The following is a 16,075-nucleotide window of genomic DNA, read 5'->3' on the forward strand; positions in this document are numbered from 1 at the left end:
TATCCATTGGCCTACAAATTTCAAGATGTCATTTTTTTTTTACTGCTGAGTAGTACTCCATTGTGTAAATGTACCACATTTTCTTTATCCATTCTTCAGTTGAGGGGCATCTAGGTTGTTACCAGGTTCTGGCTATTACAAATAATGCTGCTTTGAACATAGTTGAGCACATGTCCTTGTGGTGTGAATGAGCTTCCTTTGGGCATATACCCCAAAGTGGTATTGCTGGGTCTTTTGAGGTAGAGTTCTTGGATGAGAACACCTCTTCTTTCATCCTAGTGGCCTCAGGAGTTTTCATGCAGTATACCCTTTTTGTCCAATCAGCCCCACCAGCAAATGCAGAGAGTCATTGGTCAGGTAAAATTTAGAAGAATGGCATTTACTGAATAGCACTGTTGAATCTTCTTGAAACTCACTGGAAGATGCCTGTGTTTTGGTATAGAGGGTGACATTTTTTTTTCTGTTTTTGCTGTCTGCTAGGTCATCTGACATTTCCACTATGGCTTTGGCTCAATGCTTTTTCAAGAATAAAACTGTGTTTTAGTTTTTCTCTCTACCACCTTTATGGAGAGGATGGCAGCATAGCAGATTTCACTTTTAATTATTTCTCCAGCAGCAGCCAGATGGAGGGCTATCGAAGGACAGTGAGGTTACTCTATTAGATCAAATTTTGACAAACAGTTCAGAGGATTCCAGGAATGTATCAGCCACAGTCTAATTGGGACTCAGGTGCAATCTTGCTCTCACAGTGGAGTTTACAATTGAATTCAGCAGGCATAGAGAGAACCTACATAGGCAAGAGCACGGTGGTTCAGGTGAGACCTGGGTTCAGAAACAAGTGCAATCCCTTACTTATTCATGGGCAATCACTAGCCTATGGAGGTTACTGTGCCATTATTTGTAAGATCTTATGGCTATAATAATAATAAACAATTATTATTAGTGTTATTATTTATTAATGCAGCTCCTGTTTCCCTTCATTTAACTTTCTACCAACAAATTAGATGAACGATAAAAGCTAGAAATACATAGAAAGGCTGAAATAAACTCTTTGTTTTTCTATGAGTAAACGTTATGAGATAATAGTCTTTTCATTTCTGTTGTTGGCTAAAAATGTATTGTTCTACCAAAGCAGCTCAATTCTTGGGTTTTGTTATGTTAGAATATATGCTTCCTTTCTTCAAGAGTGGTTTAAGGTCAAACATAGGTGAATCACTTGGCGTCTGGTCCATTATGAGCTAGATAAGGCATTCTTCATCTCCCATGGGGAGTATTGGTGATGTTTTTTGTTTGTTTGTTTGTTTGTTTTTGCAGAAATGAGGAATCTGGGCTTTTGACCTGCCAATGTGGCCACCATCTCAGCTCTGGAAGGTTCTGTTGAGTTTTGATTTCCAGTAATATCTTCCGTGTAACTTCCTAGAGCTGCTGAGGCAAAATGCATATCCTTGGTGCCTTACACTTGGGCATTTATTCTGTTATCGTTCTAGAGGCCAGAGGTCTAAAGGCTACTAGCTGTCAGCAGGACGGTAAGATGTCCAGTGCCTCTAAGAAAGATCCTTCCTTGTCTCTTGCAGCTTCTGAAGTCCTGAGAAGTCACTGGCTTTTCTTAGAGCATAGTATCAATCTTCAATTCCATCTCATCATAGCCTCTCTTTCTCCCCAAGTGTTATCCTCTTCAGTTTCCCATAAAAATATTTTTTTAGTGGATTTGGGATCCATCCAGCTAACTTGGGATGATTTTATTCAACATTGCTAACTTAGTTATATGTACAAAGATTCCTTATCTAAAAAATTGAGAGCATTTGTTTACGTTTCTTTTCTTTTTTTAAAAGAAAATATAATTTAAACCAGCTCATCAGAGCATGAAAAGACAGTAAAAATTGTAGGTTGGCAGAAAGTGATCAAAGGCCATACTTACTCTCAACAATCAGGAAAGTTTAGAAGTTCTGCCATTCTTGGGGAACCAAGGTGGACTTGTTCTTTGGGAGTGTCTCAGAAGTTGTCTTTATTTAGTACTCCTAGGATTGTAACACTGCCCAGCTGCTGATGGCCTATGTGTGACTTCTAAAAATCTTCCCCCTCAAGTTCAGGCAAAACGTGCAGTCAGGTCTTGGCTATCTAAACATACTGATCCCAACCCTGTTACTGCCTTTGGTCGGGCATACCATTTTCCAAGGAAACACTCCTCTCCTTTCCTCTGTCCCAGATAAAATCCTTTTTACCCTACAATAATTCAGGATGAAGTCTGTAACTGGAACAGAAGTGGGTGTGTGGCTGCACAAGGTTGAATCTGAAGGCTGACAGCAGAGACTGGTGGTTATTTGCATATCATAATTTAGTGCTGTACCAGCTGAACATGTTGGTCTCTGAAAGTCTATTGGGATGGATGGGTCAAGGGCACCTTAGTTAGTGTTGTGAGGCAATGATGAGAGCCCCGAGGATGTAGTCAAAGGCACTCATGAGATACCAAGGTGACTTTGACAGAAAAAGAAATGTAACAAAGTCATTCGTGGAGGCTGGAGAGCATGTAGCTTATTCTGGAGGAGTTGAGCGGGTTAGTCTAGCCAGAGCTCACTTTTCTAAGCGTACTGAGCAGGAATGATTAGAATCTGGGATGGAGCTGGCAGTCCCATAAGTGCCATAGACTGAGGTCAGGGAAAGCAGAAGGAAGTTATTACCACCATGAAATGATGATCATAGTTTCTTCTGTATTGGGATTTTTCTTTCAAAAGTTTGGGGTTTGTTGTTAGTTGTTTTTGTGTTTAATGAATCAAGTGCAGTTACTCCAGACTGGAAGTATGAGTTGACAAAAGGAGATTAGATACAGAATGCTCTCTTGTTTGAAAAATACATTTTATTTCATATGTTCTTAAAATACATTATATTTCATATGTTCTTCTTAGAGGTAAAGGTTACCCTCAGAACAGAAGAGCTGGGATAGATGGGGGTTATGTACTGTCTCTTCACAGACCCAAGGCTGAATATAGTTTAGATGAAAGGAGGCAAGACTCACCTCACAAAAACTTTGGGTTTCCCAGGGAAATAAATGACAGTCAAGATTTGGCAGTAGGAAGCCCCAAATATATAGGATTGAGAACAGTGTTGGGGAAGATTGTTAGCAACAAAATCAAGACTAGTAAAAGAGGGAGTCAAGATTTGCTTTATGTTAGCATGAAGATTAATTTCGTTCTTCAGAGATCTTGGAACATTTAGGTGTGGTGAGTTCAGTTAGCATAACTTAACTCTGGTGGCAAAGGAAACAAAAAACAGTGGAGAGCAGATAGGAAGTCGAGTATCATGTGAAGTCTAGGCTTTCCCTAAAGCTCAGTTTCATTTTGGCATGGACTTCTGTCCCCAGTAGAGGGGCCTGTGATAAGATGATTACTTATCACTCAGGATGAGAGATGAAGAAAGTCTGGACTGAGAACAGTCTCTTGGAACAGAGATGAAAAGTCCAGGAAACCAAGGTGAGCCCACAGCTGATTGTAAGGAAGTGAGAATTACTTTGTGGTTCTTTACTCAGACTCTAATAAGGTGACAATAACCACTGAGATGAAGAAATTGAAGTGAGGAGAGGTTGGCAGCTTGCTTTCCCATCATGTCTAATTTACCTTGCCAACAACACATCATCTTCCTCTAAGCCCAGGGTGAAATTGGAAGGAGGGAACAGTCTGACCTGGGTGTCAGCCACTTACTAACACAAAGAATTGGAAGTCATGGGAACGCCCAACTTGCCCTAATTATGAAAGAAAAAGCATTGCTAGGTTTGGGGGCTTTTCTGTTTGTTTTATCCTTACAGAAAGCTGAGGCAACGCTCGTTAACCAGGACCCATCACATCCACATCTCTGCTGACTTGCAGTCAATGTCCACTTGCTAAACATTCTACACATATTGTGTCAAAATGTTTCCCACAGACGTTAGATGTAGCACATAGGACCGTATTAAACTGCTTGTTAATAAAGCAAGAATTTTTATGGGGACTTAGTACCTTCATTCACTAGATCTTCTTCTTGTATGTAAAACACTTTAAATGTTTCCAGGTCTAAATTATCCAATCAATCAGCGTTGCTTTGTTACTTACATTCACATAGTACTTCAGTTTAGAACACGGCTTATAATTTTAGATCACTTAAAATATAATGCTGTAATAGCAGGATACAGAGGTTCATTATGCAATATCTTTTTTTCTCTTTGCTAAAATATATATTCAGAAGAATGTTGATAGTTTACCTGGTGCCTTAAAATCAAGGAACTCACATGATACAAGTTTTCATTGATGGCTGCTTGCATGTCTAAACATGTCTACAGTGTTTGACTATATATAGTGTGCACTCTGTTGTAGAACACTTGACTGGCTTAACATATACACATACACACCTTTATTTTATATCTCCTACAAGCAGTGCGAATTAGAATTTTTATGAAAAAAAACAGAGGATAGCATAATAGTTTAAATATCTAGGTTTTTGTTTTTTTTAAAAAGATTTCTTTATTTTATGTGTCTGAACGTTTTATCTAGGTTGCTTTGCAGTGCCTGAGGACACAAAAGAAGGCCATTGGATCTTCTGGAGCTGGAGTTATAGACATTTGTGAGCTATTGTGTGGATTCTATAAACACTACCTGGGTCCTCTGCTAGAGCAGTTAGTGCTCTTAACCACTGGGCCATCATTTCTCTAGTCTTGCATATTCAATTCTTTAGCTCCTTATATTAAAATGCCAATTAAGTTATGTGATTCCCTGCTCCTCTATCCAACTTGGAGATAGAGACAGAGACCCACACTGGAGCATCAGACTAAGCTCCCAAAGTCCCAATGAGGAGCAGAAGGAGGGAGAACATGAGCATGGAAGTCAGGACCACGAGAGGTGCACCCACCCACTGAGACAGTTGGGCTGATTTATTGGGAGCTCACCAAGGCCAGCTGGAGTATGACTGAAAAAGCATTGGATAAAACCGGACTCTCTGAACATGGCGAACAATGAGGGCTGATGAGAAGCCAAGGACAATGGCATGGGGTTTTGTTCCTACTTCATGTTCTGGTTTGTGGGAGCCTTAGCCAGTTTGGATGTTCACCTTCCTAGACCTGGATGGAGGGGGGAGGACCTTGGACTTTCCACAGGGCAGGGAACCCTGACTGCTCTTTGGACTGGAGAGGGAGGGGGAGAGGAGTCGGGGGAGGGGGAGAGGGGCGGGAGGAGAGGGAGGGAAATGGGAGGCTGGGAGGAGGCAGAAATTTTTTTTCAATAAAAAAAAATAATGAAAAAAATGCCAATTCCCAAGGTAATTTTTGTAGTGATGATAGCTTTAGTGTGGGGAACGGTGCATATCAGGTCTCAAAGTCTGGGAAGACTCCATGAATATTAAGGAAGTGAAGCCCAGGAGTTAGGCTGCTGATAGGCACACAGATAGGGAAGGGAGAGGGACCACAGCTAGAGAAAGATGCAAGCTTCTGGCTCCTTTCTCACCCTCCTGATATGAGACAAAGAAAGTCCTGACAGGTGTTTTCTCCTGCCAGCAGCTCCCCTTCCCCCAAGTTCAAGGTATGTTTACCAAAGATGTGGGCCTATCAACATCTCTCTTTTACTTTAAATTGACCAATCCTAAATTAGAGAAAGGAGACCCCTATTCTAATACCTCGTAATCGCCTTAAAATCCCAGCTCTTCACCAGAGGCCAGAACTCCAACTTCTCTGCTTTGTAAAGGGTCTTTCTTTGTGTTTGCCCTAGTGTGTGTGTGTGTTCTTACCCTATTAATGCCTTATTTCACTGGCTAATTGTATCTGGTCTCTATGGGATATTCCCTGTTGAGAACTGTTTGGCTTGAGAATTTTCCTGCCTTTTAATTATTTGACTGCAAAACAAACCCGATGAAGACCGCTAGATAGTAGCAGAAGGGCACAACAACATACTGGTGGAATTTTGAGCTTCCTGTTCAGTAGATATTAAAGTAATTTTTTTTTTAGGGTTAGTACAGCTTCTGCCCAAGTGTCTCCCAAATGTCTGACCACTCTCCTATCCCTTAGGATTATTTTTCTCTGCCTTTTCCTTCTACTTCTTAGAGTCCAGATTTGCTCAGGGCTAGACATTTTCTGTGAAATTGGCTTACATTTTGTTTGTTACATTTGATAAATTTATACATTTATTTTATAAATTTATATACTTGTTAAATTTTATTCTTTCATGGCAGATAAACTTATTTTTCTTCCATTCACTCACACTAAATTTCAGGCAAATGCAAATAAATGATGAGGGTAGCGTTGTTAATAAACAGCATTCCCTCCATGCTCTGTAGAGTGGCCTTGTTAATGAACAGTATTCCCTCCGTGGCTCTGTTTATCACTACAGTGTTTATGCATCAGACTCACTTTTGAGGTACAATGATACAAATACCTAAATTTAAGACTTCTTTTTAAAAGAGGTCATACACGTCACTGAGGATGAGATTCTGTCACGGTGGCAACATACCTCATTTTGCTTTAATTCTACATGCTATGGCCCACTCTAAACACATTTTCTTTTCTCTTTTAATTTTTCATTCTGTTTCTTTTTACTGCTTCCATGTAGAAAGGTGGCCTTTTGGCTGAAGTGACACCATCATTCTTGATGGTGTCACTCATCGTTATCTGTATGCAACAGAGCACAGCAGGAAACTGACACACACCTCACACTTCTGTTTGCCTCCTCCTTTAAGCATTTATAACCATGCTATCCTGAGCTTTCTTGCCATTTGAAGAATAAAACAATATCACTTTTTATATGGGTCAAAAAACAGTCAGATTTAATAAGAGCAGTGTAAAATGGGATATGTTCAACATAGACTCACTTTTAAATCATTTAATTTACACTTTCAAATGCACATCTCTGTGAGCAAAACATGACTATTCACAGCAAGCTGCTGCCACTGAGGCGAAATCAAGAGATCGCTGTGTTAATTTCGGCACTTCAAAGGTAACGAAAAGACCATCCACAATGAAGGCTTAATTATGTTTTCTCTTCTTTCAGTATTCACATCACAGGGCTTTCTTTTGAGACAATAATAAAGGAGGAAGAAAAAAAACCTTCAAAGAGGCAGGAAAAGAAAGTCTTTTCAACTGTTTAAAACTTCCAAATCACCAGCAAAAGTGGGTGACAAGATAAAGTCAACAAGCACATGACAAACTGAAATCACTTAGGACAGAAATACTGAACACGTACCTGGCAGGAAAAAGCATTTAAAGGAACAATAGATAATAGTGATGAATATGTTTTTTTCTGTACACTGGAGCTTGACTGTCATGGTGAGCAGACAAATTGGTGCCCCCAGGAGCATACAACATCCTGGCCTGGTGCTATTCCAGAACTCGCTGCAGCCAAATTTTGCTTTTCTTCTGTCTCTTAGAAAGCTGGGTCAGGAACCCTCCAGGTTGGTAGCACCACTAATCACATTAACTAAGGGACTAATTACTCATTAGAGTTTGCACATTTCTGTCAACTTTTCTCCCAAATTGAGTTAGTTGCTTTTTTGTAATACTTACTAGAGGAAAAAATAATTTACCAAAAGTTCTCATTTTGGCATAAACTCAAGTTCACAGGCAGATCTGTGAGTTTAGCTTATAATACTGTTCTCTATTCTACAGACTCATGCACATGTCGATATATTTATCTCAAAACTATCTCTGAAAATAATTAATGAATTAATAGCTATCACCAGATTTTTGCATGGTCACATTAAACCTCAAATGAGGTTGATGTGGAAGAACCAGGAAGCACAGCTGACCCTGTGGGCACTGATCATACAGGAAGGAGCTGGGTATCATGTCATTAAACTAGTCCTTGAATGACCAGTTTTCAATATTTGTTGATGTGTCTGTGTTGACTATTGATAATTCCTGAGTAGTTAGGAGACCTAACTAGTTTGACCCTAGAGGGGCTCCCAGGGGCCCAAGCTGAGGTCCCCAGTTAGCTCCTTGGGCAGCTGAGGATAGGGAACCTGAAATGACCCTATCCTAGCGCAATACTGACGAATATCTTGCATATCATCCTAGAACTTTCATCTGGCGATGGATGGAGATAGAGACAGAGACCCACACTGGAGCAATGGACTGAGCTCCCAAAGTCCCAATGAGGAGCAGGAGGGAGAACATGAGCAAAGAAGTCGGGACCACGAGGGGTGCACCCACCCACTGAGACAGTGGAGCTGATCTACTGGGAGCTCACCAAGGCCAGCTGGACTGTTACCAAAAAAGCATGGGATAAAACTGGACTCTCTGAACATGACGAACAATGAGGGCTGATGAGACGCCAAGGACAATGGCACGCAGTTTTGATCCTACGCAATCTGCTGGCTTGGTGGGAGCCTAGCCAGTTTGGATGTTCACCTTCCTAGATATGGACGGAGGGGGGAGGACCTAGGACTTACCACAGGGCAGGGAACCCTGACTGCTCTTTGGACTGGAGAGGGAGGGGGAGAGGAGTGGGGGGAAGGGGAGAGGGGTGGGAGGAGGGGGAGAAGAGTGGGAGGAGGGGGAGAAGAGTGGGAGGAGGGGGAGGGAAATGGGAGGCTGGGAGGAGGTGGAAATTTGTTTTTTTTCTTTATTCTTCTTTTATCAATAAAAAAAATTAAAAAAAAAAGATCTTTACCACTTTGAATCTTTCACATATAGTTGTATGTAGAGATTCAGTAACACCATGCTAAGTGAGTCAGGACTAACCTAATAATAACCTAACACTTGAATGAGTGCCACGCTAAGAGTACTCAGATAATGAAAAACAGAGGCTGATCATGTCTTAAGCAAAGTCTCTGTAAGATGCAGGAAGCAGCTGGACTAGTTAGAATATAGGGCTAATATATAAATGATACTTTTGTTTATAATTTAGTGGCAGAGAGTGTTTTCTTTCACTAAGCTAATTACCTCATTAAAGCAGTATTTATAAAATTGAAAGCCTAATTATTTAATCTTTTGCCATATATTTAATAACTAGAGAAAATCAAGTAAATATGTTAATGCATTAAAATTCTCACATAAATCTTGTAAGTAAATGTGACTTGACTTTTATTTAACCATTTCATTTAACATTTACTACCTATACATTTTAAGTCCAGAATGAGTTAAAGATCTAAGGAAGAAAAGTAAAAATTTAAATCATGAGAATATACAGGCAGGTATGATCTCAGGAAGAGAATGTTTTAAGCATGAATAAAATAAAAATATTGACTATTTTTCAGAAATGATTGCTTTACCATCAAAAGGAATCATAGACAAATTGGAATAGCAAAATACCATCGAAGAAGACAGACTTGCAACAAATGTACTAGCTATGCTAAGAGATTAAAAAAATCCAAACATGTGTCACTCCTATGAATGAAGTTGGAAAAGACAACCTAGCCCTTAAAACACCTGTAAAACAAATACTGGGTAAGTCACTGAGAAGAAGGCCAATGAGCACATAGGAATTTCCCCCTCAATACTCACACCAATATTAAAATGCAAAGTGAGGTAAAACAATGTGCCAGTCACTCACAAAAGTATCAAAACATTAAAAAGGCATACACTATCAAGTGTAAAAGAGTGTGAAGGAGCATAGGAATTCTGAATTATGACACTCTGGAGGGCAAATGATTGTGGTCTTCTTTCAGGACAGGGTCCTACCACTTTTCTCATTCAGTAAATGCTTCAGGCTTTGGGGGCCATACGATGACATAAAGGGTCTTATGTGAGTACCTAGTCACACAACCATGTAAGGATACAGACACCATTGCGACTCACAGGCTCAAAGATGGGTGGTGAACCAGATTTGGTGTTTGACTCAAAAGATTCCTGTTTTAGTGGTATGGGGACAATATCCAAACTTGGGCATAGATCCTAGACAAAGTCTCATGTGAACATGCATCGTGTGTTGATGTATTGTGGCATTGAAGCCTCCTCCTTGGAAAACAGTACAACCATCTTTGGGGAAGAAGACTAATAAGCTATGAACCAGCATCCGCCATACATTTTAATGACCTAGGAAGTAGTTTCATGTATGTTAAGAAAAATAGAAAATTAGCAATAAATGTAATTGCAGAATACATATTGAGCTTGATACATTTATTCTGAGAATCATTTATCTTAATGGCATGTCAGGAGAGGACCACATGACCACATATAGCTTCCTTTCAGTATAGTGATGGCTAACAACACACGTGGAACAGGACCTTACAAACTAAAATATATTAATAACAATCTTTTAACTTTACAATACCAAACATATTTAATATGATAACTTTGAATTATAATCAGTATATATGTATATGTTCTATAGATGCATATACGTGGCAAATCTCTGCATTTCATTGATTTGAAGACATTTATTTTCAACCACTATAAAATAGGAATGAGCCTTGCCATTGGTCAAAGAATCTCTAATAATGCAAAGATAGCTAACATACACGGAACTTTGGGAACTACTTCTGTTAGGCATTATTATTCTTACTTTTAGGTTTGACCCAGAAAAGCCATAAAGGAAGTTAAGTTCCATTTCTAATGACCAGGAAAACTAATCTAGATTTCTGAACTCTAACTTCATGCTCTTGTCCGCACCATATTTACCAAGCTGCTTTTTGCTGACACAAAGACTTTTCAATTCTTGATTGCTTTACAGACTTCAAAAAATTGTTAATAAAATAACAAATGATTTCAATGCTTAGTTTTTAACTTAAAATTTAATAACTTATAATGAGAAATAGTAATTTGTGTTTTAGACACACATACATCAGCAAAAGAAAGGATGGAACTTAATGTAGATTTTAATCTTTGATTTGCTTAAGCAATAATAATTAATGCCATTTTGGGGACCCATACAAGTTTTAGGTTGCCCAAAAAGGCTAATTGGAAGTTTTAACACTGTCATTCATTTTATAAGTGATCCCTGTAGAATTTCAGTTAAAAATTTCTTTCCAGGTGATATACCAGGAGAGATAGTATTTCTTCTGCTTTTTATCCTTTGTGACTCTGAGTTGCTCAAATGTATGTCTGAGTGTAATAATCTGTAATGAGGATAGCAAACAATTATATTATCTAGCAGCAAAAATAATTAGATTGATATCAGAAGTCAACTAGACTAATATTCACATGAATTGTTGATGTCCATTAAATCTCTCCTATATTTAACCTATGGTCAATAGTCTTCAAGCTACTCCAATGCCAGAGTGATCTAACAACATGGTAGATGACTACTAAACATTAGTAAAATGCAGTAGTAACTGAATGAGTGACTAATTGATAGATGAACACGTGACCAAACACAGACTTAAACATGCTGGTAGGCAGCGTGCAAAAGTCCTGGAAACAAGGTACACATTCCAGCACAGCCATACACCAGCTCTGGAAGCCAGGTCCCATCCCCACTCTCCAGTGTCCTTAGCCCTCATGGTTTTTTATAAATTCAATTCCATGTAAGCAATGTCCAGGCTATTTCTATATAATTCTACCATTTGAACCTCTGACTTTACACTACTTAACCAAGTATCTCTGTTGTAGTGGGCATATGTTAATTTTGAAAGCCTTTGTCTATTGTAGAGGCCACTTTTAAGTCATCACACATAACTTCTCAAGTACTTAATAATTCCTAAGTATTTGTAATTGGAGGACATTAGAGGTGGCAAGCAGTTTGTGTTGTTTGAGTGAGACTTTTCTCAAGGCCAAACTCAATTTTGACATGCTCAATGGTAAATTTTGCCTTCACTATCTAAGCAATAAGCAAGCAATGAAACTTTAGCTTTTAAGACCATCTAGAGATGGGATTAGTTGGAATACCATTATACTTAGAGTAGTATTAGGCAAATTCCTAAACTTCTCTGAACCTCAATTTCATCATCAACTACATTATAAGATTTTCCTATCCGATTGTCCTAAATATCAAAGCTAATTATCATAAAGCATTTTGCTACACAGTAAATAGTGGCAGTGAATTTTATTTCATTCATTCCTGAAAAAGTATAACATATGTTATTATACTATTAGAGAACAAGATTAAATGGGAATAGATGCACATTTGGTAGTAAGAAGGCATGGGAATTACTTCTTTAGTGGAGTAGAGGCAGTATAGGTCTCTTTTTCTATGTTTAGTTCAAAGTGAAAATAATCTTTTGTGATTGAAGAGAATGATCTAGATGGTGACAGAAACAAACTTTCCCGAACTTTGGCATTCTGTTTTCTTGTGCTTTCAGAGTAGTTTCTGCTATGCATTTTCTTTTCTCTCCCGTGCATCACTGCTCTGCACACAGTACAGAAACACCACAGATTTTTAATTAGCTAACTGTACCCTGAGATTCAAGTTTAATCACAGCTGCGAAGAGGATGTGTTGAAATTGAAGAGGACATTACTACATGATAAAAATTACAACAATAGCGTAGTTCGAGTTTGATCTATAGATGTGACGATGTGTGAATGTGGAGGGAAGCTAAACTGATGTGTGACTATGGGATTTCCATTTGCTCTGTTTTATATTCCCCCTCGCAAGCACATGTACCTGATGGAAACCAGGGGCTTCTCATTAACCAACCTGAAATATAATCCTCAAGAAGTTCTTTCCCTTATAGCATTTAGAATGGAAGGAATCTCATCCAACGGGATATCTGGAAGTTTTCTATGGACTCTTACTTTGAAATTGATAATACATCAAATATCTGGTGACCTTCATCCCATAAATTGCTTCAAGATATAACTTAAAAGAAATGATAAACTCACCAGAGTTGCAAAGAGATGGTAGAGTATGAAATAGATGGCCACCACCGGTGCCCACATATGTCCTACTGCATTCAGAGTCTGATCCATCACATCCACCCATCCTTCCTGGGTCAGGATCTGGAACATGGACATAAATGCCTATGCAAGAAAAAGAAATGGAGCATTACACATTCCACCGACTCAATGTAATTTACACCTGGATACAATTAAAATTATCCCATGAGAGACGAGAGAGATGTCTCAGTGGTTAAGAGCACTGGCTGTTCTTGCAGAGGACCAGATTTAATTATCTGCACCCACGTGGCAGCTCACAACTGTCTCTAATTCCAGTACTGATGGACTCATTGTCCTCTTTTGACCCCTGGGGGCACTGCACACATGTGGCACACAGACAAAACCAAAATAAGACAATAATACCCCTCCCAAAAGAGCAAAAACAAAACTAAAATGGAAAGTAAAATTAAATTATCTTGTGATAATCAGCTGAAGACTTTGTTGTTGGCATTATTTATTCTCTTCTAACAAATCAAGGGAAAGTAATTCCTGCAACATGGGAAAAAGCTGAGAACAAAGGATTAATTGTTACATCAAACTCTTCAGCTTCAGAAACTAATTATTTTGAATTAAAAATTGCTTTTAAGGGTAAATTCTTTTGAGACATGAAAGTTTCTCTATCATTGCCTACACATGATTTGTTTTTTCCCCTTTCAGAAAGTTATTTTAACACCTCCACCAGATTTTTATTTGGGTTTCCTGATGCTGCTAGTAGAACTGTATTAATTTAAAAATGAATTACATTGTCTTAAGCACACAGGAGAATAATAACGTTTATTTTGTTTACAAGGTGTCCAGCTACCAAATGAGTTCAGCTACCATATTAGAAACATGTAATGATATGGACAGGCTGAGGAATTTAACAAAGACACATTTTTTTTTTCATGATACTTTTAAAGAATGTAAGGCACAGAGTCATGATTGCAGAAGAAGCCAAGACTAAAACACCAGGACATTCCAAGAAAGCCAGTCATGCTGAAAGACTGGGCTCTTCCTGCACCAAGCTTTGGCTGTTCAGTTTGGAAACATCGTTCTAGTTAAATATGAGAATATGTGTCCTGTATGCATCAGTGGCCACTAAATGCTTCTTAGTGAGGCTTTTGATCACGCCGGGAAAAGGTTTACTCTTTACAACTGTTTTACAGTCTTCAGAGGAAGAAACCATAAACAGAGTATTAAGGTTCCAAGAACTGAAGTTCAGGATAAGGAACAGCCTGAAATCAAGATACAAATCTATGATTGACAGGATCCCAGATTTAAAGGGACTGTAAAAGTAATTGTCTGGCTTTTCTAACCTATTTGAATACTTTGTTATGCTAATAGAAATTGTGGCCAGGTATTGAATCTCCTGCATTCAGGAATGTCTGGGATCTGCCACTTTTAGGCATAAGCAGAGCTATTTCCCCTTAGACTATTTCCTTCCTGAGGTCAAAAGAACTTTTTCCAAAGTGTGACTTTCAATGTTCAGGAGACACTGGGTCCACATGAATAAGAAACCATTAATTCTTAAATATTTTTTTCAGAAAAATTATACTTATTTATTGTAGTTATGTATAGGGTGAATGTGTTATGGCGTGCGTTGGGGGGCCAGAGGATAATGTGGGGAGCCAGTCTGTCCTTCCACCATGTGGGTCACAGGGATCAAACTCAGGTCTTCAGGCTTGCCTTCCATATGAAATGAATCTTGAAGTGGTTGATTGTTTTCCCACACATCCTGTCCATTTGTGGAGTACTTCTCTTGAATTAGTCTGGCCTAAATTCTTTCATCTTGTAGAAGTTTTTTTTTGTTATTGTTGTTGATGAAAATGTGAATTAGGTTGCATTTGATAATTGAGTCCTAGCATTATCAGCAGCACCGTGACATTCTCCTTGCTGGGCTGCACAAGAGGAGGCAACCCTTAGCTTCAACTTACTCCTTGTTTAACTGTACTGTTATTTCCTTAAAATCATCATATATTGCATTATGTCAAACACCATGAACATTGTATTGCCTTAAATAAATACAGAATTGTTTTACCAAAAACAATACTCTATCATTTAACTTAATAAAAATGTCAGCCTTATCACTGAGGGCAATTATTTTTCTCCATTTCGTCTTCTTTTTTGCTAATGAATATGTACATACAAGCAGTACATATTCCAAAGATGATTCACATGAAACTATCAGATTGCTGTATTTTCCCCACAACATTGCCACCAGGGAGAAAACATACATACATCTCAGACCTAACAGCGAAAGGTGTCGCAGGAAAGCGGCATGAATTACATTTATTAGCTTTCTTTCTTCCAAAGTAAAAAAATGCTTGCAGTTAAGCCTAACAGATACCATTCCTGGAATTTCCAGACCAAAAGTTTAGGTCTACCTTTCAAGTGTCCTCATCGCAAACCAACCTATACGTTTACTGCAATAACTTTTGAAACCGCTAGCTCTTATATGTGCAGTATTACTCAGGAACATGGAACTGTGGGAGTGTGGCCCTCCTCTCTGAGACACTGAGTGCAGGGGACTGAGGTTATCTGCTGTTCTTCTCAGTGTCTTAAATAAAAAAAAACACCCAGACTTTAAAACCTTGATTTCTGCAGAGCTCAGCTGGAAGTGCATATATTATATCTGAGAGCAAGACTTTTAGTTAAGTGGGATTTGTGTGCACATTGTTGCTGATAAGCTGAGGAAAATGGTAGAATCACTACAAGCTTCTCCTACAGCCTGAAATTAATTTGTGTTTCATGTGAAGGGTCCTTTAGTTTTGTTGAGTTTATGCCCAGATGTTCCAATTCAATAACAGTCTGAGACTGAAAGTCAGATCTGCTCACTGACACTTTGCGGTTAAGGCCCATGCACCTGGAGGAACCTGAAACTTACGTGTTCCAACAAAGATCATTAGAGGCTCATGGGATTGAGATGAGTAAGACAATGTGTCAACTTCTAAAAACATTTAGAAGCAAAAGGGAAGAAAATGAACACGACCAAGCAGCGAATGAAAACATGGTGCATGGAGAAATTTGACAAAAGGCTGTGAAGGCAGCACCGTGGAAGAACACCTGCCTAATCTGCATGAAAAATACAACATATTTTTTTGAAAATGGAACTTGAAGATTTATATATGCCACAACTTGACATTCCTTTCTTTGTTCACTACAACATTAGGTATCTGTTCACTCCGGGCTTCATGCAATTGTTTGTAGTCTATTATATAGAACGAATCAAATCTGAAACAGCTTTTAGACAAGTTTAAATCTTAAATTTATTAAGAAATTTTGTCTTTGGATTTTAGTAAGCTGGTAAATGATAGATCATTTTTAATATATTGACT

The 16,075-nt window shown here is 38.6% G+C and overlaps 1 protein-coding gene across 2 annotated transcripts in view; it reads right to left on the bottom strand.

Moving 5' to 3' along the window:
• Positions 1-16,075, bottom strand: part of Nalcn (sodium leak channel, non-selective) — a 261,873-nt gene that overhangs the window by 103,033 nt on the left and 142,765 nt on the right. For both annotated transcript variants that reach the window (XM_075948960.1, XM_075948959.1), the window contains exon 14: positions 12,708-12,845. In XM_075948960.1, coding sequence (XP_075805075.1) covers positions 12,708-12,845 — 138 coding nt within the window. The remainder of the gene's footprint in view (positions 1-12,707; positions 12,846-16,075) is intronic.

Source organism: Microtus pennsylvanicus, chromosome 15 (genome assembly GCF_037038515.1).
Source record: "Microtus pennsylvanicus isolate mMicPen1 chromosome 15, mMicPen1.hap1, whole genome shotgun sequence".
Lineage (NCBI taxonomy): Eukaryota > Metazoa > Chordata > Mammalia > Rodentia > Cricetidae > Microtus > Microtus pennsylvanicus.